General features: G+C 33.7%; 5 protein-coding genes across 11 annotated transcripts in view; 4 read left to right on the forward strand and 1 right to left on the reverse strand.

The window, feature by feature from the left end:
- The window catches only part of spri (Src homology 2 domain-containing protein sprint), a 310,137-nt gene that overhangs the window by 272,194 nt on the left and 23,920 nt on the right, over positions 1–14,023 (reverse strand). The window lies entirely within an intron of this gene.
- LOC143174358 (uncharacterized) lies at positions 686–2,912 on the forward strand. Of its 2 annotated transcripts, none has more exons than XM_076365789.1 (5): positions 686–820; positions 1,381–1,486; positions 1,861–1,970; positions 2,041–2,161; positions 2,682–2,912. In XM_076365789.1, the coding sequence occupies exons 1-5, from the start codon at positions 728–730 to the stop codon at positions 2,807–2,809; spliced, it is 558 nt and encodes a 185-aa protein (XP_076221904.1). In that variant the 5' UTR covers positions 686–727; the 3' UTR covers positions 2,810–2,912. The 2 variants fall into 2 exon arrangements, with proteins under 2 accessions (XP_076221904.1, XP_076221905.1); XM_076365790.1 differs by having other exon boundaries at positions 1,945–1,970.
- LOC116430607 (uncharacterized) lies at positions 3,927–6,178 on the forward strand. Its single transcript, XM_031985019.2, has 5 exons — positions 3,927–4,096; positions 4,786–4,900; positions 5,295–5,392; positions 5,464–5,584; positions 5,991–6,178. The coding sequence occupies exons 1-5, from the start codon at positions 4,004–4,006 to the stop codon at positions 6,083–6,085; spliced, it is 522 nt and encodes a 173-aa protein (XP_031840879.1). The 5' UTR covers positions 3,927–4,003; the 3' UTR covers positions 6,086–6,178.
- On the forward strand, positions 7,500–9,764 carry LOC116430635 (uncharacterized). Its single transcript, XM_031985072.2, has 5 exons — positions 7,500–7,652; positions 8,260–8,374; positions 8,771–8,868; positions 8,940–9,060; positions 9,451–9,764. The coding sequence occupies exons 1-5, from the start codon at positions 7,611–7,613 to the stop codon at positions 9,543–9,545; spliced, it is 471 nt and encodes a 156-aa protein (XP_031840932.2). The 5' UTR covers positions 7,500–7,610; the 3' UTR covers positions 9,546–9,764.
- LOC116430620 (uncharacterized) lies at positions 10,218–13,019 on the forward strand. Its single transcript, XM_031985046.2, has 5 exons — positions 10,218–10,387; positions 10,944–11,058; positions 11,456–11,559; positions 11,652–11,772; positions 12,718–13,019. Exons 1-5 carry the CDS (start codon positions 10,295–10,297, stop codon positions 12,807–12,809), a joined length of 525 nt encoding a protein of 174 aa, XP_031840906.2. The 5' UTR covers positions 10,218–10,294; the 3' UTR covers positions 12,810–13,019.

Below are 14,023 nucleotides of genomic sequence, written 5' to 3' on the forward strand. Positions count from 1 at the left end.
ATAATGTCTTGAATATTTTTTTTGGCTACTCATAGATCAGGTATAAGCGAATAAAGCCGGTGTTTGGGCTTTCAGTGGCCGATACGTTACCGGCGTTCAGGCATTAAATGTCTCTTAGGTCGCCGGCACTCAATGTGTTCAGCTCAACTGTCCAATAATTTCCGTGTCAAATAAATAAAAAAAAATGTTGTGAAACGAATTATCCCGCACTACTTTACTTAATAACTGCTTAATACTTTCAACGTTAAACAATTTACTGTATTTTTCATATGTATTATTCATATTTTCCTATTTGGTAATACTTTGTTCTTACTTTTGTGCCACAAACTTTATAAACCGTTATTTCTTTGCTTCTGGTTTACATTAATTGCAATAATTAACGACATCGTTAGATATGGGTTTACACAAAGAATATATTTAACCCAGCGGGGAGTACAGTTGAAAACGTCTTTTACCGCAAAGTTAAAGTAACAGAAATAATGATTTAATGTTGTAGCGAAAAAGTCATCCTAATGTCATCCTGATACTCGAAAACAGATGTGTCTCGCTAAAAGCTTTCGCTAAGTTGAATCACTTTAATTCTATGCGCTTAAATGAACTGTATAATCTTATCGCACAAATTATCGTTAAACATTCACTTTCCATGAATTGTAACCGCTCCGTGGCAAGCTATTCGTCAACTTTAACCTCTTCTGCACGGGTATAAATAATCCGATTTGTTTAATCGATGACAGTCGATCACTTACTGTCGTTCACTGAAAACGAGAAACGGAAAATCATGAAGTGGTTAGTGTTGCTTGCATTCGTCGCCATAGCTGCGGTAAGTTACTCGATTTTAACACCCATATTTTCAATCGTTCACACTCTCAAAAAATTGTGTATAAGTTTTAAGCGACAGAAAAGATCAAGACATGAATGGAAACCTCGAATAAGGATCTATGTTATATTATAAATTACGAAAATTGATATTCAATTGTAAATTTTGTATAATGTTCGATACGTGTACTACAAGAGTATACCATGATTTTAGAATCCTCGTAGATCATTTTATTTTAGCTTTTTCAATCATCGTCAGACGTGAGTTGAAAATATTCTCTCAGAACTTCATATCAAAATATGTTATTATCGTTTTTTAATTAATTGGGAGATAGACCGTGGGATGGTCGAGTTTCGATAATATTATCGACCGTGATCGACAGGTAATCGTTACGTTCTTTTTCATTTGTTACTGCATTTTTTTTAATTCTTATATACTGATATAAATACAAATATTAACAATATTAATTAGTTTTACATGGTTTCCATTCATATTTCTGTCGACAGTTATTCAGCTCACGATTACATTAGATTAATTGTATTCCAAAATTTTATTCTCTCTAGGCATATTGGCCGCCACAGAAGGTATTGGTGACGGTTATGGCAGTGGTATTCGATCTCACAGTAGACGATGTTCAAAATTGCTTTAACACTTCGAGAATAACATTCGGTAAACATTTCTCTAATCTCTAACGATGACATAAATAATCATTATTTTTAATTATATAGCAGAATCCTATGTAAATTGTACAGCCTTCAAACCTTCGTCTATGTTTTTAAAGACCCTTTTCACTCGAAAGGGAGCTCACGATCAACATTTGGTGTGATGTAGGAAAATTGCTAGGAATACAAAAATAAAATAGCTCTATCTCCTTATTTTCCTTTACCTTAGTTATATTCTTCTCTTTACGTTAATTTGACGAAAAAATTGCATCGATATTTTATCAGAAAATGATAAGTATATTTACAAACGAAAAGCTTGGGAGTTTAAATGAGTTAATATTCGGCGTAAGATAGAAAATATTTTTACATTGTATTTAACAGAGGATCTAATGTTTGCGGGCAACTCTACAACGAGTAATCGCGGGCCATCCGACAACAGATTCTACAAGATCTCTTGCTTTTCAGCATGTTTCGCAAATAAGCAGGGAATCGTGAGTGTAACTGCTACATTTGAATATAACGAATTTTAAAGAAAAATGACGCTTTAATCGATCATTGCAGATGGACGGCATGAAGTTAAACGTGCCGATGGTGATAGACTATTACGTAAGAAGGAAGGTATCGATGCCGTTGCAGAAACTGAAGATGTTCCGCGATGTATTAAATCTTTGCAATGAAGAAGGTAATTAATCATACGATCAGTCAATAGACTAATATAACTTTTCTATAAACATAAATCTATACACATTGATTCATGGAAATTAGAATGAGACAACAATTTCTCCTTTTCATTCAGATTCTAATTAGATCTGAGTTGACGCGTTTTGTCTCGCACAAGCAACTTTTTCTTTAATCTTTTAAAAATCGTTTTTTCTTACTGAAAACATCTTCAAAGAATAATATGTACAAGCTTCTTGAAAAAACTGCTGAACATTTATTTATGAAATATATGTGTTTGTACGAGTTAATGAAAACAATACCAGTGAAGTAAGGTGAAATAGATTAAAAAGGAAACTGTATTAAACTATATTAAACCTGTTGTTACATCGACTTCTGGACATTTAATGCAAACGTGGAAAACTCCAATTTCATTTCCATTGTTACGTCGTTACTATTGTTTAATTAGTCTGCACGAAGGACTGGTTACACACACATTTTCAGAAGATATCAAAATGTGAAGTATCTGATGCTTTCTGTTTCAGTGACGGAAACAAACGACGAGTGCAATGCGATCTACCAGCTCCATGAATGCATTAAGAACAGGAAAGGCTTGCATCTACGTCCAATAATTGCTGGTTTTCCTTTTTACCCAGAACCTTCCTTTCTTTAATACATGCCTTCTCGCAATTCGTGTACGAAAACGTATGTCAGACAATTCAACTGGTCCTTGATCTCAGTGTCAAAATAAATAAAAAAAGAAATTGGGCAACGAATTATCTCATTCCAGTTACTCAATCTTTCCAACGTTAGACAAATCAATTTTCATATAAATACGTTATGGAAACTCGAATATCACGATTCCATAGAAAACTCCTTTATGAATTTTCGCTGAAAGCAATTATGACAAATACAGAGGAGTTAACACTTTGCAGTCTAACGTTGCCATACATGCGGGATCACATTTTTATTCGCTAGGTCGAACGTCACCGCGAAGGCTGCAAAACATAATTTCGTTATCAACACCATCATTGGGTATATTTTCCTATTTGGCAATACTTTGTTCTTACTGCTGTGCCATAAACTTTACAAACCATATTTCTTTGCTTCTCGGTTTACATTAATTGCAATAATTAACGACACCGGTAAATATGGTTGTATATGACGAATATATTTAAGCCAGATGGAATTACAATTGGAAAAGTTCTCGACCGCACAGAGTGGAAATGAAAGAAATAAGAATTTAATTCTGCAGCGGGGAAACAGTTCAAGAAATTGTGACGCAGCCATCGGTTTCTCAGCCTGCACGATTGCCCTCGATTGCTTCTTGTAATCTTATTTTATCGCTTCATTGATCAAATAGGAATGCAATAAATTTTGTTGAATAAAAATATTCCTTCTAATTATCTCAGTTTAAATTGTAGTAATTTGAATTGGTCACAAAAAATATAATCTCCTCTTAATTGTCCTTCACTAAATTGTAATGACAGAAAATAATCGATTCATTAAGGAAAGAAGCTATTAATAAAAGGTCAGGTTGTTAATGAATATTCCAAACAATATGCGGTTTCCAAAATAATTTTGATTTACCACTTGTAGCAGCTGTAAATGTCCATACAGCTTCAGAGGAATATCAGTCCTCGCGGTTATCCCGATAATCGATTCCAAAACAGATGTGTTCCGCGCGAAAGCATAAGCTACGTCGGATCATTTTCCTTCTGTTTATTTATATAAATAAACTGCATACTCTTCACGCTCGATTTATCGTGCAATATGTGCTACAACGCGAATGTAACCGCTCCGTGATATCATTTCTTCAACTTTAACCTCTTGTGCATGGGTATAAATAATCCGATCTGCTTCATCGATGACAGTCGATCACTTACTGTCGTTCACTGAAAACGAGAAACGGAAAACCATGAAGTGGCTGGTGTTGCTTGCATTCCTCGCCATAGCTGCGGTAAGTTACTCAATTTTAATACCCGTATTTTCAATTGTTCACACTCTCAAAAAATTGTGTAGAAGTTTTAAGCGACAGAGAAGATGAAGATATGAATGGAAACCTCGAACAAGGGTCTATGTTACATTTCGATTGAGATTTAATTAACTGATTTGATACAGTGAAATTAGGAAAATTGATATTTAATCTTACATTTTGCAGAATGCACCAATACGTGCAACATTCAGTAAAACAGCCTTCCCCGATTCATTTGTGATTTCTCCTTGAGTTTTGGAAATATGTTTTTCGTTAGAAAATAGTGAGTTCTTTCAGTAGAAAACTTTCTTAAACAATTCCTATTGATCGGTTTACTTTACTGTTTTCAACAGTTGTTATACGTGAGTTGATGTCAACATATATTGTAACTGTTTTTCAATTAACTGGGAGATAGACCGTGGGATGGTCGAGTTTCGATAATATTATCCACCGTGATGAACAGGTAATCGTTACGTTCCTTTTCATTTGTTTCTTCTTTTACCGCTTTCATTGACTTTTTGAAGCTGCGTTGATTCTTATGTAATAAAGTGAATATAAATATTAACAATACCATAAACAGTAGTACGCGTGGTTTCGACTCATATCTCTATAGACAATCATTCACATTACGATTGCATGGTATGAATTAAATTCCAAAATTTTATTCTATTTAGGCCGAATTGTCGACAGAAGAGAGGACCGATGTTTTTGTGAGAAAACTATCCAGAATGTTTGATGTCACGGAGGAGGATGTTCAAAATTGTATTAAAACTACGAATACAACGTTGGGTAAGGATTTCTCTAATCTCGTACGATTACATAATCATAATTTTTCATTATATAGCAGAATCCTATATAGATTATACACCCTTCAATCCTTCATTTCTATTTATAAAAACCTTTTATGCGAAAGCCAACTCGATAAACATTTGATTTGATGTAGCAAAATTAAAAAATTTAATACTCCACATTGCAATCTTGCTAGAAATACAAAAATAAAATAGCTCTATCCCCTTATTTCCCTTTACCTTAATTATATTATTTTCTTTATGTTAATTCGAAAAAAATTGCATCGACATTTCATCAGAAAATGATAAGTATATTTAAAAAGGAAAAGCTTTAAAGTAGAAATGGGTTAATATTCGGTGTAAAGTAAAAAATACTTTTATACTGTTTTTTGCAGAGGATGTACTGTACGCGATCAACTATGAAAATGACGACATGGATAGATTTAAGAGAATATCTTGCTTGGCAGCCTGTTGTGCCAAAAAGAAAGGAATGGTGAGTGTAATGGATTACAATTAAAAATAACGAATTATACAGAAATGTAACACTTTAATCGGTCATTTTAGATGGTTGGAATGAAGTTAAGCCCACCGGTAGTGCTGGAGCATTTCACAAAGAATCATCCGCCCATTCCGCCAGAAGATATCAAGAAGTTCAGCGATAGTTTAACTGCTTGCAACGAAGAAGGTAATTAATCATACGATCAATCAATAGACTAACAAAAGTCATCTGTAATGATAAGTTTATACTCAATGAGTCATCTTTCGTTTTCATTCAGAACCTAATTAAGACTCGGTTAAAGTATTCTGTATCGCACAAGCAATTTTTTTTTTAATTCGATGAAAATTGTTTTTCTTCAATGAAAACATCTTCAAAGAATAATATATACAAATTTCATTAAATGTATTGCGACATATTTATTTGATAAATATATTTTGTTAGATTTATGGACAACGTGACGAAAACCTAGAAAATTCCATTTTCCTTTCCATTGTTACGTTGTGACTATAGTTTCATTTGTATGAAGGACTGGTTTCACACTAATTTTCTGAAGATATGAAAAACGTAATGTTCGTAATCCTTTCTATTTCAGTGACGGAAACAGAGAACGAGTGCTCTGCGATGTATCAGCTTGGTGTATGCATTGTCAACAAGAGCATCCACAAATCGCACCCACGTCTGCTCTAATATCCTTCTGATTTCCACCTTTACAGTTGTTGAAAACGTACAATTGCTTCTCTGGGAGATTCTTAAATAAACTAAAGCATAAATCAATTGAAATCCCTTGTATCTTATTATTGACCTTAATAAATGTCCTCTCGCAATTCGCGTACGAAAATGTATATCAATTCAACTGCTCGATGGCCTCAGTGTCAAAATAAATAAAAAAAAGTAATTGTGAAACGAATTATTCCACCCTACTTACTTAATACTTCCAACGTTAAAAAATCGTTTCTCTCATATAAATAAATAATGGAAACCTGAAGGTCACAATTCCATAGAAAACTCCTTTACGAAGTTTTGGCGAAAGTAATTATAACAAACACCGAGAAACTAACTCTCGAAAGTCGAATGTCGTCATGCAAGTAGGATCACACTTTTATTCACTAGGTCAAATGTCGCCGCAAAGGTGGCAAATAATAATTTCGTTACCCATTCCATCATTGGGCATATTTTCCTATTTCACAGTACTTTGTTATTGCAATTGTGTCATTAAGTTTATAAATCGATATTTATTTGCTTCATGGTTTACATTGATTAGAATCATTAACAACAGCGGTAGATATCATTTTAGCCAAAGAATACGTCTGACCCAACAGGGAGTCGGATCTGACTAGCATCGCATCGCAATTGCTTCGTAAATTGCTAAATTGACGCCACTGATTACCAATAAATCAATGTTTCGGAAAAATCGACCATTTCCATTTTTTTATACATTTCATTTTATATATAAAGTACTAGTCTAATAATTGCAACAACTTAATCATCTTCCCATTTTTAATTCAGAAACCGCATTTCCTGACCGATTTCAGGATAAAACTCAATTGAGTTATCCTAATCAAAATACATTATAACAAACCTCGTTTGTAGAAAATAAAGTATTGTGATTCATTCTTGGAACCCTCTTTTGTTAATAAAAATATATGCTAGTTTTAAGTGCACATTGTGTTGGTCACAAAAAATTACAATCTCTTTCTAATTATCCTTCCTTAAAATGTAATAACACAAAACAATCGATTCAGGAAGTAAGGGAGTTATTAATAAGACGATAGATTGTCAATAAACATTCTAGTTTCATGGGAAGAATGAATAAAAATGTCACATCCCGGAAACTTTCGCGGTTTAATAACAACCAAGCGATGTACGGTTTCTAAAATAATCCTGATTTTCCACTTGCTGCTATAAATATCGATATAGCTTCCAGGAATTCCGTTCCTCACGCCTATTCCGATAATCGATTCGAAAACTGGTGTACTCCGCCGAAAGTTTCCTTTAAGTCGAATCATTTTCCATGTGTTTACGTAGATCAATAAGTTGCATACTATCTTTGTTCCGTTTATTGTATAACGTGTGCTTTAACACGAATGTGACCGCTCCATGACATCATGTCGTCAACTTTAACCTCTCCTGCACTGGTATAAATAATCCGATTTTCTTGATCAATGTCAGTCGAACAATTGCTGTCGTTCACTGGAAACGAGAAACGGAAACCATGAAGTGGCTGTTGTTGCTTGCGTTCGTTGCCGTTGCTACGGTGAGAACACGACTTTAATATACATATTTTGAATTTTTCATACTACGAAAAAATTGTCTATAAGTTTTGAGCGAAAGAAAACATCAAGATATGAATGAAAACCACGAATAAAGTTCTTGTTATATTCCAAATGAGATTCAATTAACTGATTTAATGCAGCAAAATTACGAAAATTGACATATAACATTTAGTTTTGCAAAATGCACCAATATATGTAATAGAATGGAATACTTTTACAACTTTTTAGTTTAGAAGTTTTAGTCATTGTCAGACGTTAATTGAAAATATTCTCTCAGAAGTCGATATCAAAATATACTGGTTTCTTTTTTTTAATTGACTGGGAAATAAACAGTGGGATGGTCGAGTTTCGATAATATTATCGACCGTGATTGACAGGTAATCGTTACGTTCTTTTTCATTTGTCTCTTCATTTTCCGACTTCACTGACTTTTTACAGTTGCGTTGATTCTCATGTAGTAACGTGAATACAAATATTAACAATACTTTAGATAGTAGTACGTGTGGTTTCGACTCATATCTCTATAGATAATTATTCACATTATGATTGCATAGCATAAATTTGATTTCAAAATTTGATTCTATTTAGGCTAAATTGTCGACGGAAGAGAGGGCCGATGTTTTTGTCAGAAGACTATCCAAAAGGTTTGATCTCGCGCAGGAGGATGTTCAAAATTGTATTAAAACTACGAATACAACGTTGGGTAAAGATTTCTCTAATCTCGAACGATTACATAATCATTATTTTTCATTATATAGCAGAATCCTATATAGATTATACACCCTTCAATCCATCATTTCTATTTATAAAAACCTTTTATACGCGAAAGCCAACTCGATAAACATTTGATTTGATGTAACAAAATTAAAAAATTTAATACTCCACATTGCAATCTTGCTAGAAATACAAAAATAAAATAGCTCTATCCCCTTATTTCCCTTTACCTTAATTATATTATTTTCTTTATGTTAATTCGAAAAAAATTGCACCGACATTTCATCAGAAAATGATAAGTATATTTAAAAAGGAAAAGCTTTAAAGTAGAAATGGGTTAATATTCGGTGTAAAGTAAAAAATACTTTTATACTGTTTTTTGCAGAGGATGTACTGTACGCGACCAACTATGAAAATGACGAGATGAATAGATTTAAGAGAACATCTTGCGTGACAGCCTGTTGTGCCAAAAAGAAAGGATTGGTGAGTGTAACGGATTACAATTAAAAATAACGAATTATACAGAAATGTAACACTTTAATCGGTCATTTTAGATGGTTGGAATGAAGTTAAGCCCACCGGTAGTGCTGGAGCATTTCATGAAGGATCGCATGCCCATTCCGCCAGAAGATATCAAGAAGTTCAGCGATAGTTTAACTGCTTGCAACGAAGAAGGTAATTAATCATACGATCAATCAATAGACTAACAAAAGTCATCTGTAATGATAAGTTTATACTCAATGAGTCATGGGAATTGGGATCTGACAACAATCTTTCGTTTTCATTCAGAACCTAATTAAAACTCGGTTAAAGTATTCTGTATCGCACAAGCAATTTTTTTTTTAATTCGATGAAAATTGTTTTTCTTCAGTGAAAACATCTTCAAAGAATAATATATACAAATTTCATTAAATGTATTGCGACATATTTATTTGATAAATATATTTTGTTAGATTTGTGGACAACGTGACGAAAACCTAGAAAATTCCATTTTCCTTTCCATTGTTACGTTGTGACTATAGTTTCATTTGTATGAATGAATGTTTATAATCCTTTGAATTTTAGTGACGGAAACAAAGGACGAGTGCGCTGCGATGTATCAGATTGTTGTTTGCATTATCAACAAGTACAGAGACGAACCGCACCCACATCTGTACTAATATCCTTCTGATTTCCACCTTTACAATTGTGGAAAACGAACAATTGCTTCTCTGGGAGATTTTTTAATAAGCGACAATATAAATCAATTGAAATCCCTTGTATCTTATTATTGACCTTAATAAATGTCCTCTCGCAATTCGCGTACGAAAATGTATATCAATTCAACTGCTCGATGGCCTCAGTGTCAAAATAAATAAAAAAAGTAATTGTAAAACAAATTATTCCACCCTATTTACTTAATACTTCCAACGTTAAAAAATCGTTTCTCTCATATAAATAAATAATGGAAACCTGAAGGTCACAATTCCATAGAAAACTCCTTTACGAAGTTTTGGCGAAAGTAATTATAACAAACACCGAGGAACTAACACTTGAAGGTCGAATGTCGTCATGCAAGTAGGATAACACTTTTATTCACTAAGTCAAATGTCGCCGCAAAGGTGACAAATAATAATTTCGTTACCCATTCCATCATTGGGTATATTTTCCTATTTCGCAATACTTTGTTATTGCTATTGTGTCATTAAGATTATGAATCGATATTTGTTTGCTTCTCGGTTTACATTGATTAAAATCATTAACAACAGCAGTACATATCACTATAACCGAAGAATATGTCTGTCTCAGCGGGGAGTACAGTTGGAAACGTATAACGTGTGCTTTAAAGAAAATGTGACAGCTCCGTGACATCATTTCGTCAACTTTAACCTCTCCGGCACGGGTATAAATGATCCGATTTGCTTGATCAATGTTAGTCGAACAATTACAGTCGTTTACTACAAACGGGAAAAGGAAAACCATGAAGTGCCTATTGTTGCTTGCGTTCGTCGCCGTTGCTGCGGTAAGTTATTCAATTTTAACATCCCTATTTTCAATCGTTCACACTCTCAAAAAATTGTGTAGAAGTTTTAAGCGACAGAGAAGATGAAGATATGAATGGAAACCTCGACAAGGGTCTATGTTATATTATAAATTACGAAAATTGATATTCGACTGTAAATTTTGTATAATGATCGACATGTGTACTACAAGATTATACCATGATTTTAGAATCCTCGTAGATCATTTTATTTTAGTTTTTTCAATCATCGTCAAACCTGAATTGAAAATATTCTCTCAGAACTTCATATCAAAATATGTTGTTACCGTTTTTTAATTAAGTGGGAGATAGACCGATCGAATTTCAATAATATGATCGACAGTGATCGAAAGTTAATCGTTACGTTCTTTTTCATTTGTTACTGCATGTTTGTTGATTCTTATATACTAATATAAATACAAATATTAACAATGTTATGAATGTTAGTATGCGTGGTTTACACTTATATTTTTGTCAATAATTATTCAGCTTACGATTGCATCGTACTAATTAGGTTCCAAAATTGTATTCTATTTAGGCACAATTGTCACCGCAAGAGAAGACCGATATTTATTTCGGAAGACTGGTTAGAACATTTAATCTCACACGAGATGATGTTAAAAATTGTGTTAAAACTACGAATACCACAGAAGGTAAAGATTTCTCTAATTTCCGACGATTACATAGCTGATTATTGTTATTAATTATATAACGCAATCCTATGTATCAATTGTATGGACTTCAACCCTTCGTGTATATTTCAAAGAACATATTTCACTTGAAACGTAACTCACGACTTACACTTGGTTTGATGTAGTTTAATTAGAAATTTTAATATTCGATATTGCAACCTTGCTAGGAATACAAATATAAAATATCTCCATCCTCTAATTCGTATGTTATTTCTTTTTATTTTATGCTGATGGTAAGAAAAAAGTATAGATACTTCATCGGATAATTATAAACATATTTGTCAAGGAAAAGCTTTCGAGTTTAAATAGGTTAATACTCGGCGAAAGGAAAAAAGTACTTTCACGTTATGTTTCGCAGACGATATACTGTACGCTGTCAACGATGAAGATGACGCCGGATACTCAGAGAGAGTCAAGAGGGTCTCTTGCTTGCTGGCCTGTTGTGCAAAAAAGCAAGGAACGGTGAGTGTGTCGGTGAACATTTAAATATAACGAGAATACCGATAAATATAACGGATTATAAAGAAATATGATGGTTCAATCGGTCATTGCAGATGGTTGGAATGAAGTTGAACGTACCCAAAATAATGGAAGTTATCGCGAATTCTAAGCTAAGCATTCCACTGGATCAAATGGAGATCTTCCGCGATCGTTTAAATGCTTGCAATGCAGAAGGTATTTATTATAATCACATACTCAATCGAAAGACTAATAAAACTCTTCTGTAAACATAAATTTGTATACAGTGACTCGTGGAAATTAGGATGCGGCAACTCATTCAGAATCTAATTTGGACTCAGCTAACACATTTTCTCTCACACAAGCTATTTTTCAGTGAATTTGAATTTATTATTTAATAAATATATGCATTTACCCGCGTGAAAGAAAGTAGTCCCAGTAAAATAGGGTGTTCCGGCACGGTTTATTTGGTAAAGATACATATCATAAAAAAACGGCAGCTCAACGACCTAAACCCCGAGCCCACAGCTATCGGTACCTTTGCAGGTCAGAAGGGAAGACGTACCCCCTACCTCCACTACTAGTAATGTGGGCGTAGGTTAAAAAACGGCAATTAGCAACACCTCGAGCATTCTAGCCTTCTGATTTGTCACTAAGGACACCGCCCTATCTCTGTATTTTTATATATATAGAGAGACATTGAGACAGATAGACAGACAGACATACATCACAAGTTCATAACAATCACGCTGTACTCACTGAACAACACACACACTTTAACTTTGTAAACACATACACGTTCCTTTCACTCAATATTCAACAAATACAGTCCACTTTCGAACGAGAAAAGGAGAAGCCTTTTTTCATCACATCCATTTCACACAAGGTTAATTCGGCGTGTAAAAGTGTTACGCCAAGTCCACTATTACTGCCTGGACAGCGTGCGCGACCATAGGGCAAAACGGGATCAAAACGGAAATCCTGTTGAGCTATATTAAGTTTCTCGTGACACTTAATGAAAATGTGGAACATATCCATTTTTATTTTACTTTCATTGTTAAGGACTGATTGCACACGCACACTTACAGAAATCAAGAAGAACGTAGAAGCTTAAGGACCGCTATTCTAAGTTAAATTTGTCTTATATTCTTTCTGTTTCAGTGAAAGAAGAAAACAATGAGTGCGTTGCGATCTACCAGCTCCATGTATGCTACTTGAACAAGAACCCCGACATAGTCACACGTACATTTTAACTTCCTTCCGATTTCCCTTGTTAAGATTTTTGAAAATGTACACTTGCTACTCTGGGAGATTCTTAAATAACCTAAAACACAAGTCAATTGAAATCTCTTGTATTTTATTATTAACACTAAGAAATATCTTTTCGCAATTCGCGTACGAAAACTCAATTGCTCGATGGTCTCAGTGTCAAAATAAATAAAAAAAAGAAATTGTAAAACGAATTATCCCCCACTAATTACTTAATACTTCCAACGATAAACAAATCCATTTTCATATAAATAGATTATGGAAACTCGAAGATCGATTTTACAAAAAATCCTTTACCAATTTTCGCAGAAAGCAATTATAGCAAATACAGAGGAATTAATATTTTGCGGTTGAATGTTGCTATAGGAACGGGATCATATTTTAATTCACTAGATAGAATACATTATAAACCGTTCATTTTTTGCTTCTCGATTTACATTAATTAGAATAATTAACGATATTCGTATATATCGCTATATACAAAGAATATATTCGACTCTGCGAAGAGTACAGTTGGAAACATTCTCGACCACAAAGGGTTTAGATGAAGGAAACAGTAATTTAACGCTGCAGCTGGAAAGTAGTCTAACAAATCGTGACGGAGCTATCGATTTCCCAGCCTGCACGCTACTTAAACTTCAATTCGGTTGAAAATTGCTCGATGACGGTTAGCAGACGGACCCAAATAGCACCGCTTTGTAATTGCTTTATAAATTGCTAAATCGTGGTATCACTGATTATCAATAAATCAATGTTTCGAAAAAGTTGGCCCACTCAGTTCTTTAATCTGTTTCGCATTCTACGGATATAAATTCAGCTGGAGCTGTAAGGCTATTCATGTAGTTCACCCACTCGATCGATGGTACTAGTGTAATAATTGCAACAACTTAATCATCTTCTAATTTTTAATTCAAGAATCGCGTTACCTGAACGACTCCAAGATATAATATAATTGAGTTATCTTAAGGGACATTAAGTAACATTCTTTTGGAGAAAATAAGATATTGTGATTCATTCTTGAAATCCGTCTTATCAGAAGCAAAATATTGAAATTTCCTCCTAATTAATTCTGCTTATACTGTAATAACTCGAAACGACTGATTCATTAAGGAAAGAAGCTATTAATAAGCCGATAGGTACTCAATAAATATTCTAGTTTCAGAGAAGCAATCAATGAAAATGTTACTTTACGCAAACT

Source organism: Nomia melanderi, chromosome 3, assembly GCF_051020985.1.
Source record: "Nomia melanderi isolate GNS246 chromosome 3, iyNomMela1, whole genome shotgun sequence".
NCBI classification, from domain to species: domain Eukaryota; kingdom Metazoa; phylum Arthropoda; class Insecta; order Hymenoptera; family Halictidae; genus Nomia; species Nomia melanderi.

Bases quoted from the DNA above. Each gene is read 5' to 3' on its own strand.
- LOC116430607 (XM_031985019.2), top strand. From the start codon at position 4,004: ATGACAGTCGATCACTTACTGTCGTTCACTGAAAACGAGAAACGGAAA. The intron at 4,901-5,294 runs GTAAGGATTTCT...TGTTTTTTGCAG, and splicing joins AACTACGAATACAACGTTGG to AGGATGTACTGTACGCGATC. The intron at 5,393-5,463 runs GTGAGTGTAATG...CGGTCATTTTAG, and splicing joins GTGCCAAAAAGAAAGGAATG to ATGGTTGGAATGAAGTTAAG.
- LOC116430635 (XM_031985072.2), top strand. From the start codon at position 7,611: ATGAAGTGGCTGTTGTTGCTTGCGTTCGTTGCCGTTGCTACG. The intron at 8,869-8,939 runs GTGAGTGTAACG...CGGTCATTTTAG, and splicing joins GTGCCAAAAAGAAAGGATTG to ATGGTTGGAATGAAGTTAAG. The intron at 9,061-9,450 runs GTAATTAATCAT...TTTGAATTTTAG, and splicing joins AACTGCTTGCAACGAAGAAG to TGACGGAAACAAAGGACGAG.
- LOC143174358 (XM_076365789.1), top strand. From the start codon at position 728: ATGACAGTCGATCACTTACTGTCGTTCACTGAAAACGAGAAACGGAAA. The intron at 1,487-1,860 runs GTAAACATTTCT...TGTATTTAACAG, and splicing joins CACTTCGAGAATAACATTCG to AGGATCTAATGTTTGCGGGC. The intron at 1,971-2,040 runs GTGAGTGTAACT...CGATCATTGCAG, and splicing joins TCGCAAATAAGCAGGGAATC to ATGGACGGCATGAAGTTAAA.
- LOC116430620 (XM_031985046.2), top strand. From the start codon at position 10,295: ATGTTAGTCGAACAATTACAGTCGTTTACTACAAACGGGAAAAGGAAA. The intron at 11,560-11,651 runs GTGAGTGTGTCG...CGGTCATTGCAG, and splicing joins GTGCAAAAAAGCAAGGAACG to ATGGTTGGAATGAAGTTGAA. The intron at 11,773-12,717 runs GTATTTATTATA...TTTCTGTTTCAG, and splicing joins AAATGCTTGCAATGCAGAAG to TGAAAGAAGAAAACAATGAG.